Source organism: Cavia porcellus, unplaced genomic scaffold (genome assembly GCF_034190915.1).
Source record: "Cavia porcellus strain 051 isolate PalLab524CR breed Dunkin Hartley unplaced genomic scaffold, mCavPor4.1 scaffold_9, whole genome shotgun sequence".
In the NCBI taxonomy this organism is placed as follows: domain Eukaryota; kingdom Metazoa; phylum Chordata; class Mammalia; order Rodentia; family Caviidae; genus Cavia; species Cavia porcellus.
In genome coordinates this window covers 29,945,440-29,961,143 of record NW_026947492.1, presented here as the reverse complement: position 1 = coordinate 29,961,143, position 15,704 = coordinate 29,945,440, and the positions used below count along the sequence as shown (strand labels likewise).

The 15,704-nt window shown below is 41.5% G+C and overlaps 1 protein-coding gene across 12 annotated transcripts in view; it reads left to right on the top strand.

Annotated features, from left to right (window-relative positions):
- The window catches only part of Cwf19l2 (CWF19 like cell cycle control factor 2), a 190,460-nt gene that overhangs the window by 22,914 nt on the left and 151,842 nt on the right, over positions 1-15,704 (top strand). For all 12 annotated transcript variants that reach the window (XR_010049754.1, XR_010049756.1, XR_010049755.1 and 9 more), the window contains 2 exons: positions 1,545-1,660; positions 3,116-3,753. Coding sequence is in view for 8 of the 12 variants with exons in the window: in XM_063256129.1 (XP_063112199.1) it covers positions 1,545-1,660; positions 3,116-3,753 (754 nt within the window). In the remaining 4 variants the exon portion in view is untranslated. The remainder of the gene's footprint in view (positions 1-1,544; positions 1,661-3,115; positions 3,754-15,704) is intronic.

The following is a 15,704-nucleotide window of genomic DNA, read 5'->3' as shown; positions in this document are numbered from 1 at the left end:
TTTTATATATACATGTCCTTAGAGCAATCTGATAGGCTATTTTATAATAATTTTACTGAAGTTATTACTAATTATTAGTTTACATTTTGAAGAAATTTTTCTCTGCTGGGTTAAATAATAGTAACTGTACTCAAGCAAGCTTCTCTTTGAAATATGGTCTCATAGACATTTAAGAGGGAGCAGTGAGGTAGCTCACACAGATTTTATGATCTATATTTTTCCTATTTCTAATGTCATGTTGGTCAATAAACTCATGTTTGGGAGGAACAGAATTGATAGACTCAGTCCTTGAGTGTTGGCAGGCAGTCAGCAGGTTCTTAAGATGGAAGACCTGGAGTTGGAATTATACTTCAGGTGGTGTCTCGTAGCTGGTGGAAGTAGCAGAATCAGACACTTGTAGGAAAGTACCCTTACATAAATAAAGCTTTTAGAATGGCTGTCTTCCCTTTCATACAGTTTCACTACTTCCCATACCTGTGTTACATTTATTTAGAAGGAGAGAAAATGACTGCTCTAACAGAGGCTTAGTTCCCAGAATTGAAATTAAGTTTTAAAAAACGACCTGTAGGTTTTATTGCATGTACAGCTAGTGTTATCATTCTGTTTAGACTGAAACAGGCACCTAAACGTCTTAAGAAAATGGAGTGACAATGTGGTTAGAATTTGCAGTCAGTCTGCTTTGGATTAGATTTTGGCATTTCTGCTTATGAAATATGTGATTTTGAGAGAGATCTGTGGTTTCAAGAAAGTTTCCTGACCTTCTGGAACCCAACCTATTTACCTGTGAAAAGTGATAATGATAGTCATAGTCTGTTTGTCCCTCCATCCATCTGTCCCCCCTCCTGTTTTTGTAGTACTGGGACTGAGCCCAGGGCCTTCACAGTGAGCTGTATCCTCCGCCCTTTTTAAGGTTTGGCACAAGGTCTTCCTAAATTCCTCAGACTGGGTTAAACTTTCAGTCTTCTTGCCTCAGCCTCAGGGATGATAGGCGTGCACCACCACACCTGGAAGTAGCTCTCTTACACAGTTATTGAGAAGGTTAAAGTAGAAAATGTTTTCACAGAGCATCCTGAATATAGTGAGTACTTAGTGATGAGAATGATGTCAACTTCTTTTTCTGTGATTTAATATTATGGAAGGGCTTTACCAAGAGTTTCTTGGTAATGTCTGGAGTACCATATTTTCAATAATTAGTTCATTAATCTTGAGTTTTTCCTTAGAGAAAACTAAGTAGAACAGCCATTTCCAGAGTGCATTCAAAATTGTTTAAAACTATATTTTAGTTACAGGTATATCTAATATCCTTTTGTATTCTTTTAAATTGGAATTTTCTTCAAGATAGTTTTATCATTTCTTTCTTCATTGTGAGAAAGTTTTATAGTTTGCATATTGTAGATGTTCAAATATTTAGAAGTTGATGTGTGCTTACATTTTTAGGTATTCAAATGGAATATATAATTTTATACATTGGAAGTAATAGAAAAAAATATTAATTTTATGATAAACATAGAAGAAGTAAGTTAACATTTCTTATTGTTATTTAGCCTCAGGAGTAGAGGATGGTGGATTAAGCTGGTTAAGAAAATCTTGCCAAAGAATGAGAGAACAAGCTGAAAAACAAAATAGAAAATTTGAGGACATTGTAGCTGAACGATATGGGGTAAGGACATATTATTTTCATAATTAGGTGAAAAACTAAATGGCATGAACTTTGTTTTATGCCATGAAACACTTTTGAATTGAACTGATAGTAAATCATTTATATTTATACTGATAATTCATTTTCTGCTTTTTTATGTAGCATATTTTTACTGACATAGTAATGTAAAACTTAAACATGTGTGTTAATATAAAAATAACAGGAGCTGGGCATATCTCAGTGGCACAAGTGCCTGCCTGGCAAGCACAAGGTCATGAGTTTGATCCCTGGTGCCAAAAGGAAAAAAAAAATACACACATATAAAACATTTTCGTATTTCAAGGAAATTTAAATAATGTGGGAGAGCCTCTTTAGTGTTCCTCTGGAAAATACCACTCCTTAAATTTTGGTATGTTCCGGAGTTTGGTGTATTGTAGAGTTCTGACATTTTCCAAAGCTTTGTTTTTTTAAGTGTGGCTATTCTCTTGAAAACAATGTAACCATGCAACAATATATGCTATTTTAGAACCAGCTTGCTTTCTTTCCTTTATAGGTAATGTTTCATCCATCCACCTTGATCTGTGTATGCACTCATATTTATGTATTCTTTTCACTCATACTGATTTTTTTTTTAAGAATGTTTTTATCTTTGAGTTTAGACATTCAGGAATTAGAGATTTTTTTATGTGTAACACCCGCTCTCCCAAAACTATTACAATATGTCTTTTTGCTCTAGAAAATCAGCTGGGGGAAATTTTCTTGTGCATCATCTTTATACTTTCTGAAAGTACTGGCACATGCAGATTGTAGTTTAGAATGAATTGTTCTTATATTTGTTTCTTATAATTTATATCTGTTTATCATCATTTCTTAAACTATAGAGAATCCCCAAGCTAATTTATTTTTTAACACTTTCTATTCTATTTTTTATATCTGGGCATTTTTTGTGGCATATAGTTTTCATTTCAAGTCTTTCACTACATTTGGGCCTTTCTCATTTTGAGATAGTGTTTTTTTATGAGAGTCTATTTGTTTTAGCATCATAGTAGCCTCTTGAATCTTACTACTAGGCAGAATTAATTTATTACAGTATTTAAAAAGTTAATGTTTCCATAGTATTCTGTATTATGCTCTGTGTTAATACAGAAAGGTTGGCTCAAGTGGCTGTACTTTTATAGCTCTTTTTGTTATTTGGTAATTTTTCATTGTTTGCTCATACTTTTTAGAATATGAGCCCACAATAAATGGAGGATGATTGTATGGGGTCATATCCCTCTTTCCCCTCTGTTTGGGTGAGTTTTTCTTTCTTTGTGCTACTTGACAGTGGGGTCATGGTACAGTGGTATGTGAGGCATATGTTGTTGAACATATTTTTATGACATAGTAATGTAAAACTTAAACATGTGTGTTAATATAAAAATAACAGAAGCTGGGCATATCATAATTTTTAGGTGTATTATTTTTCTCTTTTTGTAGTCAATGGAAATATTTCAACTGAAATTAGAAGAAGCTGAAAAAACTGCATCCAGAAATGAAGATTCTAGACAAGAATTGTGGAGGAAACCAACATATTCAGATAAAGTACAAAGGAGTCAAGAAACTAGGAAATTAGACTTGGTAAAATATAGTAAAAATTCAAGAGATAGGTATGATACAACAGAGATTACAAACAGTAGCAATAAGGATAAATTTAGTGATAATGAAAAAGGTAAGAGATATAGGTCTTTAGAATCACACAGAAAAGAATTCAGTCTAAGGCAAAATCAGGAGTTCACTTCTCCAGGAAATTTGAGACCTAAATTCTTAAAACCCTCCGATGATGAGGAAGTATCATCTCATAGCAAGGATAGAAATTTTGAACCATCTGATTTATCAACGTTAGTAGCTCAGGGTTCTTCACAGTGTGGTTTCCGAAAACCTATGGAAAATAGTGAAGAAAAATTAACACATTGGAGTCAGTCTGATGGTGGAGGAGACAAGAAGCATTCAAGTAAAAAACCATTGGAAACGAGTCGCAGCGTGGATTACCAACACGTTTCAGGAGATACGGAAGAAAAATTGCCAGTTAAGAGTGTGAAAAAACATGGTCAGGACACAGAATCTACAGTTCCTGGGTATTTTATTCTTTTTTACACTAATAAATCATTATTATGGCCATGAAGAGTCAAAGAATTGACCTGTGTTAGAATATATTAGATATGAATGAGTGTATTGTATTTCTGAAAATTCATAGATAAGATACATAGTTTTAACAATGTAATACAATAGTTTCACTTTATAAATTGCATTTTATTTTACAGTTTTTTTTTTAAACAGGAGCTAAAAGAATTCGTTAGCTATATTTACTCAAAATTTAGTGTTTTTTTACAATTTAAAAAGTGTAACCCAGGTGTGTGCCTGTGATCCCAGCACTCAGGAGGCTGAGGCAGGAGGATTGCTGCAAGTTCTGGGCTAACCTGGAGTGTACAATAAGTTTAAGGCCAGCCTGAACTGCACAGTGAGATCTTTAATGGAATTACTTTAATGTTAAATCATAAATACTGTATGTCCATAGGAAGTCTAGAAAACTAAAGAAAAACTTGGTATCATAGCCCAAATATGTAGTGACAAACATGTGCTGGAGATCCTGTGAAAGTAAATGTGAATTATGCAGTAGTTTTGTAGAGAAGAGAGAATCCACTCTGATAAGTTGATAGATTTCAAGTATGGTGTTAGTTTTACAAGTGAAATATTGGTGTGATGGTTGGTATAATGATGAGAAAAATAGATACTAATTACTCATTTTGTTATTGCTGTATCTGTTGTATTTATGTCAGGCTGAGTCAGAAGATGAGGAAATCCAGGTTGAGTGGAATCAACCCCAGGAAAATGTGATTTAGCTCTGTTGGAGATAGAAATAAAGAATCAAGTATCCAAAGAACAATGACAAGTTATACTTTATCATTAAAGTATATTTAAAATACTACCAAATGAGTGAGACACTATGGTAGTAAGTTTTAGGAAATGATAGAAATCAGTGGTAACAGTGGATATCAACATTGTGGCTGGGTTGGTATTTTTTTGCCAAATTGGTTTCCTTGATGACTCTGTCCAGAGCAGTGGTTTATAGGCACAGTGTGTAGTTTAAAAGAAGAGTGATCTGGCAAAGTCTGGACTGAGGCAGCTGCAGTCAAAGGAGCACTAACTTAGGTAAATGCTTGCTGTCTTGGAAACTGAAGGTGAAGTCCATTGTATTGTATGATCCAATGTGGCAGGCATTAGAGAACGTCTGTGGGGATGTGTATATATAATTGCTTAATCTCTAGGCTTTACCTCAGGGACCTTGGGTGGTGGACTACTTCTACTGATGCTGTTAATAGTAGGGTTGACTTCATTTGGGGAAAAGATAGATCTTGATTTCTGTGACTTCAGGGAAGCAGATTGTGGAAAATAATCTTACATTGTTTGTCGATGTCCGCTCCCGGCCGGCAGGAAGGACACACGACAAAGTCTGGTAGTGGACAACCTTTTTTTTTTATTTTCCTTCTCCGTACAGCCTGCCCTGGGTTCTCCCAGCTGAAGCCTCCTCTGGTCCGCTCCCCGCGGCTCCTTTTGTGCTTCAGTCTGCCCCAAAGCCTCTACCGGTCCGCTCTCCGCGGCTCCTTTTGGGCTTTTACTTCTGGGCTTCTACCTGGCTTCTTCTTCCGCCCAGGGGTGGCACCGGTATATATACGGGTACAGTGTCCAATCATGTTAAAGTAAGCAAGGCAAGCTGATTGGCTAACATCATCAGTTGCCAGGCAGACTATATTGTTGAGCGGGTTGTTTACGCGGTAAGCAGGAAACTAACATATTCGATGGGAGGGGTAATCTACCTCAGGCTTTGCTCTTTACCACAGGCCGCACGTCCGCCGTGCAAGGCGAGCTATCACAGACGCGGCTCCCAACATCTCCCCCTATTTTATTTTTTATGAATGTGCGCATCGTAGCCCTTCCTGGACTGGGTGCAGAGGCTTATGTCCTATGTGTAGGTCCACCGTAGGTCCTTGGCTTAGACCCTGGTTGGCCATGCCATGGTCTGCCAAGGCCCTGAGGCCCTCGTCCTTTTTCTAGGGCCAGGCACAAACTGGACGGAACCTGGATGCACACAAGCTTGCACTCATTTCCTCTCCGTAAAGAAATCCCCTCGGAGAGAAATTTAGACCTGGGCAGCATCTAACAGTCTAGCGGCTTACGTGCAGGATGGGGTAGGGCCTGGCTTAGGTCGAGTCGTGCTGGGGAGGCACGCTCTTACCCGTCATTGACTCACCTACCCTGCTGTGTATTGTCACCTTATGGAGGAGAATGAGGGATGCCCGCCATATCTAGACTCGGTCGTGGGCCAATTGAGCAAGCCATGCATATGCCTGAGGATCTTCTTGTCTATTTTGGGCTACCGCTATTTTTATTCATCTTATTGGTTGGTCTGTGATGGATCTCCAGTAGGGCAGGTCTGATCTTCAGTCGAGGGCTTTGTTGCCCGTGTCAGTCTCTCCGGTATCCACAGTGGTTCTCGTCCCGGTTCCTGTGGGAAAACACAAACCGCGCCTCGGTTCCAGCTGACCACTGGATCCGGGCCCATCCATTGTCCTGTCAGGACATCTTTCCACTTCACCCACCCTTTATGGTTGGGGGAAGGGTTGTAGTGCTCCACAGCTGGGGAGCGATTATCATTATTTAAATTTAAAAAATTGTGTGTGAATAGTGCCATGGATAATCGTGCCTTTGGGGCCAGGCCTTGGCCTACTCCCCCTTTTTGTTTTTGTAAAATTTTTTTGAGGCTTTTATGAGCCCTCTCAATGATTTTTTGACCTTGGGGATTGTATGGGATACCATGTTTTAATTGAACCTCCATCATTTTGCAGAACTCATTGAAGGCTTTGCCTATATAGGCTGGTCCATTATCAGTTTTTAATATTTTTGGTTTGCCCCATGCGGCCCAAGCTGCCAGGCAATGATTGATCACATTAGACACTTTTTTACCTGTTTCTGCTGTTGCGAATATGACGTGAGAACAGGTGTCTGTGGAAACATGAACATATTTAAGAGTCCCAAACTCCTGTATATGTGTGATGTCCATCTGCCAAACATCACCAGGGATCAAACCTCGAGGGTTTACTCCCATCGGTATGGCAGGTTTGTATGTGGCACAGGAGTCACATAGTCGCACGATATCTCGTGCATCTGCTCTAGAAACATGGAAATGGTTTGCTAGTGTCCTGGCATTAACATGAAATTTATCATGGAAGGCACGGGCTCGCTCGATTGGTGTTAGTAAGGTAAAAATCCATAACGGGCGAGTGGCAGTGTCAGCAGCCGCATTCCCCTGTGCCATGGGCCCCGGCAGGGATGTATGTGCTCTTATGTGGGTGGTGAAGACCTTATGGTGTCTGTTCTGAAGCAATGTCTGGATAGACAGGAACAGTCCAGCCACTGTGGAAGTGGATCTAATTAAACTGGCAGTCTCAAGCACTTGCATAGCATTGACCACATACCTAGAATCGGAGACAATGTTAATGGCTTCTGAGAACCGTTTAAGAATCATTTTAACGATCTGCAGTTTTACCACCTGAGGCTGATCTGGTTTAAATTGTATGGTAACCGGGGGCTTGCCTAGGATCACATAGGCGCCTATCCCCGTCTTGGAGCCATCTGTGTATATTGTAGTTGCTGGGACTAATGGCTCAGAGGCAGTAACCTTTGGAAAAATTATAGGGTGCTGAGTGACAAATGACAAGATAGGGTCTTTAGGGTATTGATTGTTTATATCCCCATGGAAAACACATCTCAGAATGGCCCAGGTATCTATGCAGGCAGCCAGGGTCTTGATCTGGCTGGCGGTATAGGGTACTCGGATGGCTTGTGGTCCTGAGCCAAAATGTTGGACAGCTCTATTATGCGCTTTAAGGGCCAATGAAGCGACTGCCTCCGGGTAATGCTCTATGACTTTTGCAGGTGAGACCTTAGGGTGTATCCACAGTAGTGGTCCTTTCTGCCAAATCACCGCTGTAGGCTGTAGACTAGTCTGTAGCAAACAGACATCAAAGGGTCGCCCTGGTTTAATTCTGTGTAAGGTAGCCCCACCTAAGGCTTTTTTTACTCTCTGTAAGGCAGCTCTTGCCTCAGGAGTGAGCCTCCTGTGGGAGGCTATATCTGGGTCTCCCTTCAGAAGGTCGAACAGGGGTTTGAGATCTGAATTTGGTATATGTAAATATGGCCTAATCCAATTAATGTCTCCCAATAGCTTTTGCATGTCATTTAGGGTCCTAACGCCATCCATCCTAATGGTGACCTTCTGCGGAGAGACTAGCATAGGGGAGATTCTCGCGCCTAAGTAGGTCACCATTTCTCCTCCCTGAATCTTGTCGGGGGCAACATGCAGATTAGCTTGTCTCAGGGCCTCGACCAACTGGCTGAGCATATTATTTAGCATGTCTGGGTCCCTGCCGCTGAGCAAAAGGTCGTCTATGTAATGCATACATCTTATCTTGGGAAAGGATTTTCGTAGGGGGGCCAGTAGGGAATCAAGGTAAATCTGACACATAGTGGGACTGTTGGCCATACCTTGGGGCAACGTTACCCACTCGTATCTGAGATCAGGGCTTTCTTGGTTAATGGTGGGCAAAGTAAAGGCGAACCTATGAGTGTCCTCTGGGTGCAGGGGAATTGAGAAGAAACAGTCTCTAAGGTCTATAACATAAACTGGCCAGGACTGAGGGATGGCTGAGAGAGCTGGCAGCCCCCTCTGGACCGCCCCCAGGGGCTGCATCTGCGCGTTGACCGCCCTTAGATCATGGAGCAGCCTCCACTTGCCAGACTTTTTCTTAATTATAAAAATGGGGGTGTTCCATGGGGAGGTTGACGGCTTAATATGTCCTAATCTAAGTTGTGTACTGACTATTTCTGACAAGGCTAATAGCTTCTCCTTAGGCAGGGGCCACTGAGGTACCCAAACCGGATCATTTGATTTCCAGGTGATTTTGATCGAAGTGGGTAGGAGAGCTTCTTCAGCGGCCCCTAAGAAAAACCCAATCCTTGCCTACCTTTTTTGTTTTCTATTGGTATTGGGGATGTCCGACCCTGCAGGGCATTGCCCAAGCCTTTGCCGGGGGTATATCCCTGGTTCCTGAGTATATCTTTAGCCTGGGGGGAGCAGTTTGACGTAAGCGTGACATCCATCTGAGTGAGGATGTCCCTTCCCCATAGAGACACTGGCAACTGCAACACAAATGGTTGGAAATGGCCCTGATGACCCTCCTCATCGCACCAGAGCAGGGTTGAAGCACTAACCTGAGGAGCTGACACCATCCCCAGGCCCTGCAGCGTGTTATCTGCAGTGTTGGTGGGCCAGTTGGAAGGCCAATCCTTTCTGGAGATAATGGAACGGTCAGCCCCTGTGTCTAGGAGCCCTGTTATATTCTTGCCATTGACCTTAAGTGAGAGCATGGGCCTTTTACCAAGTGTCATATGGAGTCCCTCAAAGACTTCCCCTGAGGAACCGAAACCTTGACTTTCTCTAATTTTCTGCTTTGAGGGAAATCTCTTGTGGAGACTGGGGAGCAGCAAGAGCTGCGCTATCTTGTCTCCTTTATTGATTACCATAGTACCCACAAGAGATTGAACCATAATTTTAATATGTCCTGTGTAGTCTGAGTCTATGACCCCTGGGACTACTGTGAGACCCCGAAGGGCCGTGGAGGATCTCCCGATCACCAGACCCACGGAATTTTCGGGTAACGGTCCCTTAAAGGTGGTTTCAACCACTTGAACACCCATATCAGGCACTAATATAAGTCCTGAGGCGACACTGAGGTCCACACCTGCTGACCCAGGGGTGGCCCTTGTTGAAGGCTGCCACCCTGAGCTGTCCTGTCTCTGGGGCGGGGGCCCGCCTGTGAAGGGGGCCCCCTCTGGCCGTTTTTTGGCTCTCTAGCATCTTGTCCACAAATACGGTTGCCCTGAGCATCAAAGACCGACCTACACTCCTCAGCTTTGTGTGATCCCTTTTTGCATCGCCCACAAACATATGGTTCTTCATTCCTAGGGCGAGGCCTAGCATCTGCATTGTTTGGGCAATGACGTTTAATGTGTCCTGGCTCCCCGCAGGCAAAACACCCTTTAGCCTTACATTCCCCTTCTAACCCGCGAGGTCCCCTCTGCTGTACAGCCGCGGCCAGGAGAGCAGCCACTCCCGAGTTGGAGAGCGGCCCCCCTATCTCTCTGCATATCCTAATCCAGGCGTTGAGGTCCTTGTTCTTATGAGGAGCTATCGCTGCCTTGCACTCCTTTGTACATTGCTCAAAAATCAGCTGTCTTACCAGCGGTTGAGCCACTCCCGGATCAGAAAATATCTTATCGGCAGCATCTTGCATTCGGGCCACAAAGTCAACAAATGGCTCTGTGGTACCCTGAATTATTTTTGAAAGACACAAGGAGGCTGTTCCGGCACCACTTACCTGTTTCCAGGCGCGGAGCCCTATGGCATTGATTTGTTTATAGACAGCGCCGGGGAACTGGGTCTGGTCATCAGCGTGCCGACCTTCTCCCATAAGCATTTCCTTGTTCCACCCCCGGTTTCCCCGATTGGCGTTTCTCTCAGCCTGCTCTGCAGAGAACTCTGCGTACCAGGCTCGCCAATCCAGGTAACTGCCCGAGGGCAGACACGCCTTTGCCAGCTGAATCCAGTCCGCGGGGGTGAGGGGCCCAGAAGACAGATTCTCCAGCATGGCAATGGTGTAAGGCGCAGTCGGCCCAAAGGTTGTAACTGCATTTTTAAGTTCTCTAATCTGCTTTATCTCAAAAGGCTCCCATACATTGCGTCCCTGGCCCATAGCTACTTGTACAGGAAATATCCCGTAGGGGCCACTATCTATCCCAGGTGGATGTACCTCATGAGACAAGCGTCCCCCCTGCCAAAGCCGCCTGTAAAAATACCGACCCGCCGGCGGCGGAGCATAAGACAGCGGCCGTGATTGGGCGGAAAATGGGGGCCCGTGCATCACTTCCTGTTCTGGCGAAAGGGGAGAGAGCTCCCAGGCGGCCGCCTCGTGGCGAGGAATCGCCTCCGGAAACGGCCCCCAAGGTGGGGCGGAAGGCTTCGCCTCCCTCTCGCGCCGGGGAGCGCTCAGGAGCTCTCTACTCCTCCGCAGACCAGGTTGAGCAGAGCGCAATTCGCGGGGCAACGCTGGAAAAGAACCCTGCGACTCCTTATTGAGCGATTTAGGCTCCTGACAGCTGGTCTCTTTGGCCTCCTTGCCATTCAACTTTCCCTCGTCCTCGGAGTCAGACGACTCCGAGGCTAGAGCCCCGTCCTCCTCCTTAGCATCCTTGTTCCCCTTGACAGACCCCTCTCGGGAGCTCCCTGACTGGGCCTGCTCAGATACCCTGCGTACTTTTGTGAGCTCTTGAGAGCTTTCTCCACAACCACCCTCGCTTTTAGTGTTGCTACCTAACATGTTTCCCATCTTTTAATATGTTACTCACCGCGTGAGGCCCAAGGAATCCGCCACTTACGCGTGAGCCTGAGGGGAGTCTAAAAGTCCTGTAGGTGCGCGCCACCCAGAGCCCAGGCTTATCCCCAACTCACCTGTCTCGCAGCTCTGTACTGGAGCGTTGTCCACTTCCACGTCTCGGGGGTGATCAGTCCCCGGGCGGGCCTCCAAATGTCGATGTCCGCTCCCGGCCGGCAGGAAGGACACACGACAAAGTCTGGTAGTGGACAACCTTTTTTTTTTATTTTCCTTCTCCGTACAGCCTGCCCTGGGTTCTCCCAGCTGAAGCCTCCTCTGGTCCGCTCCCCGCGGCTCCTTTTGTGCTTCAGTCTGCCCCAAAGCCTCTACCGGTCCGCTCTCCGCGGCTCCTTTTGGGCTTTTACTTCTGGGCTTCTACCTGGCTTCTTCTTCCGCCCAGGGGTGGCACCGGTATATATACGGGTACAGTGTCCAATCATGTTAAAGTAAGCAAGGCAAGCTGATTGGCTAACATCATCAGTTGCCAGGCAGACTATATTGTTGAGCGGGTTGTTTACGCGGTAAGCAGGAAACTAACATATTCGATGGGAGGGGTAATCTACCTCAGGCTTTGCTCTTTACCACAGGCCGCACGTCCGCCGCGCAAGACGAGCTATCACAGACGCGGCTCCCAACAATTGTTGGTGTTGCATCTAGTTGTATTTTTTTTTTTTTTTTCGTACCATGAATTGAACTTAGGACCTTGTGTTTGCCAGGCAAGTGTTGTGTCACTGACCTATATCCCTGGCCTCTAAGTAGTTGTCTTAATTGTTTCATAATTATATATCTTATTTAAATTGTGAGCCTCTGGTAGATATTACTGTGATACAAGCATTCCTTTAATTTTTTTTTTTTTTTTTTTTGTCTGAAGACAGTATTTGTTAGTTTTGTTGATTTTGATGTAAGAGTTGTTTGAGGATTTCCATAAATTTTGTGATTGGCTTGATGGAAAAAAATAATCTAATAATCATTGCATATATTCAAAAGAATAAGATTCAGTGAAGGATTGTTAGAGCCTGTTAATGTTATTTTGAGAATTATATTGAATTTAAAAAGTGCTGGAGTTCTGGAGTGCTTTAGAACCAGTGAATTCTAGATGCAGGAGAAGAATCATAGAAGTGACTGTAGAACTGGAAGAAGCACAGCCTGAGCGTCGTGTTTTGCAGGTGTGGAAATTGGGGAACTGAGGTGATGGCTTTCACAGTGTCATGTTATTGGGGTAACCTGATTAGCGTAGTAGTTATTTTCTTGACCTCTGAGGTACAACAGCCAACACCCAGAATTTAAAGGAGAAGTTTAATCTGGCTCACAATTTCATGAGGTTCAGTCCATGGTCATCTGACTCCTGACCTCATAGCAGAAGGGCCTTGTAGAGTAAAGGTGGTTAGCTCTTTGAGAATGGGGAAACAAAGCAGGGGAACAGTACCAGAGAGGAAGGGGCTTGGGACCTGTGTGCCCCATGACTCACTTAGACACATCTGGAAGTGTACTTCACTAACCCCCTAGCTGACTCCCAGGCCAATTAAGTTGATCTAACTAAGACTCACCATCAGTGAATAAAAAAATTAGCAATTCTTTTGCAATAATTGGACACACTTATGAGAAAAGATCTTGTTGTTTACCTTAAATTCAAATTCAAGACTTAGGTATTTTATCTGACAAGTATTTAGATCAAACTTTAACCATATCCTAGGTCAGTGACCTTTTGCAAAAGTATCTGATATACTGTGCTTAGAGGAGAATGGCTTTTCTACTACTTTTTACTTATAGTACTATTGACCTTTTAAAAATATGTTTGTCAAGTTAATATTTGGTTGAGAAACAGATATTTCCCTTGATTTTTAAGTACAGGTAAAGTCAACTATACTTTTAATGGCTAATGTTTATTAGTTTCTTTTTGTTCGTTAGTCATGTTTTTCTATTTTTATTTTCACTCAACTTTTGTAAAATGTGTCTGAATCAGTATAACAAGGAATGGAGTAACAGGGACAGTTATTTTTGTATTAAAGATTGCAATTGTTACCATTAGAATGACTAATGCATTTGTTCTGGCATTCATTTTGTATTTTCTGAATGCTTTTATTTCCTAGATCTGGTAGTATAAAAGTAATTATAGCAAATTTTCTTTTAAGGAACTCATTATGGGAGAGGCAATCATATAGTTTAAACAGATATTGAACATATAGTACCATAATACAGTTATATGTATAGTATTTACAATTAACAGTAATTATACTTTGGAAGAGTATACAGTGACCTCTTCTGGGATAGAAATTATAGTGTCGAGGAAAGTTGCTGACAAAGTTGTGGGCTCGTTCTGAAGGAGAAACTTATTAGTAAGTAGGAAATGAAAACCAACTTGGAGGGGGAAGGTGGAGATATAAGCAGCATGATATAATTGAGTGTATGTAAGTGGTATTTTAGAATGTGTGATGTGTTGCCTTCCTGAGAGCAGGATGTATCTCCTGATCTGTATGAGGTTTGGTTACTTCCTTGTATCTGTGCACAGCTGTAGGAATTCTTATTTTTAACTTTTTTTGGAGGGGTAGGGGGAGAGATTCCATCATTGGATTATTTTAGGTGCGGTGAATGTAGAACTGGTTGGCAGATTCTCCTCTGACTCAGTAATTGGCTTTCAGTGACAAAGGGAACAAATGATTATTGAGAGTGGGTACTGTGTTTCAATGTCATTATGTTGCTGCAGTTATTGTAATTATATTTTTACACTGAATTCCAATAATATGAAGCTAGATATTAATCATTTCTTGACTTTATATCCTTGAAGAAGTTAATATAATTTGTCCAGTAAAGCCAGTAAATTGCAGTCTCAATTTGAATCCACGTTAGTCTAAAATTCCTTCTCTCATAGTACTAAGAGGGACTGACCATTTCTTGCAAGGAAGAAGGAAACATTATAAAGTCATAACTGTTAGTGTTTAATGAAAAGTTTGCATTAGAAACTCAGAATTTGATTAGTTGTGTGTAGGTATTTATACTTTGATTTTTACTTATCTCTGTTAGGCATGAATCCTATTTCCATGTAGGTTTTTGATAGTTTGTGTTAATATCCCTAAAAGCCTGTTGGCTTAAAAGAAAGGGATGACTTGGACAAAGGCTTTTGATCTTGATGTTATTAAAATTAAAAAGGTGGTTTACCTTTTAAGTAACAGTTCAGGAGGAAATCTTGTATTGAATGGTTCTATAGTAAGTTTGAAAAAATGTCAGGGAAACAATCTTACACATTTGTCCTTCACTCAGTTTTTGTTTTTTTTTTTAATCTTTTTTGCTGGTTGATGTTGAGGTAAAAAAATAGATGAACTAGAGATAATTTCATAGGAAAGGAAAATATGGGCAGGTGCTTGAGTGCTTGGAAAGTGAAGAAAGGCAGAAAAGGCCGAAGGAAAGGCAGGAGAGAAGCAGTAGTTTGAAAGGTAGACCCTAGCTCAGGTAGACTCAGCGGGGACGAAATTCAACTGATTCTCTTTGGAGGGGTGTGAACTGTGGTTATTTTATTTTGTATTATGTTAACATACAGAAGTTTCACTAATAACTGTACTTTCTCCCTGATGGACAAGAACAGTAAATTTTCAAAGTAAAGTTTTAGAAACTTGATTGAGAAGGCAAGTTTTTTGATTAGAAAATGAAGTTATAAAAATGTGAGTGAACTGACAGCATTCAAATAAATTACATTTATAATACAATGAAAATGATATGTTCCTCATAATTTTAATTTTAAAAAAATTACTGAAAAATTTTTTGTACAAAAAGTACCACTTATGATATAAGCAATAACTCAATCTATAGAGAAATATAAAACGTTTTAATACTCTTGTGATTATACTCATGCAGTGTCCCATGGTTTTAAGATACAGATTGAGAGAATGTGAGGGAGTTTCTTATCAGAGTATTGCCTTTCCTTGCTCAAGTTCGAGAATTGGTTGTTACAGCAAGGATAATGGCATTTTTAAAAACACAAATTCTGTGTTAATGTATTTGTATTTCTTTGTGACAAAGAATTCAGTACTTAAAAGAATTCCCATACATGGTTAGTGGGTCAGTTTTTGGCTTGAGTTTAAAGGTACATGGTTTGCTATTCCTTGTTTAGAGAATATTTTGAGAACACATTAATTTCAGTAAAATAAGAGAAAGCATAGAAATTCAGGAGAATGTAACTTAGGTAATATCTTTTATATTGAAGTGTTTAAAATATATACTGCCTTTAACTTTATTGCTTTCCTTTAAGGATTTTTAAAAACAACTTTACTGAAATGTAATTTCATGATAAACTACTTTGAAAGAGGCACTGACCTCTTCTGGGATAGAAATTACAGTGTCGAGGAAAGTTGTTGACAAAATTGTGGGCTCGTTCTGAAGGAGAAACTTATTAGTAAGTAGGAAATGAAAACCAACTTGAATGAGCTACATGAATGAAAACACACACAATATGGTACGTTTTGAGATATGTATATTCTTATGAAACTTTTACCCTCATAATACTAAGAGGGACTGACCATTTCTTGCAAGGAAGAAGGAAACAG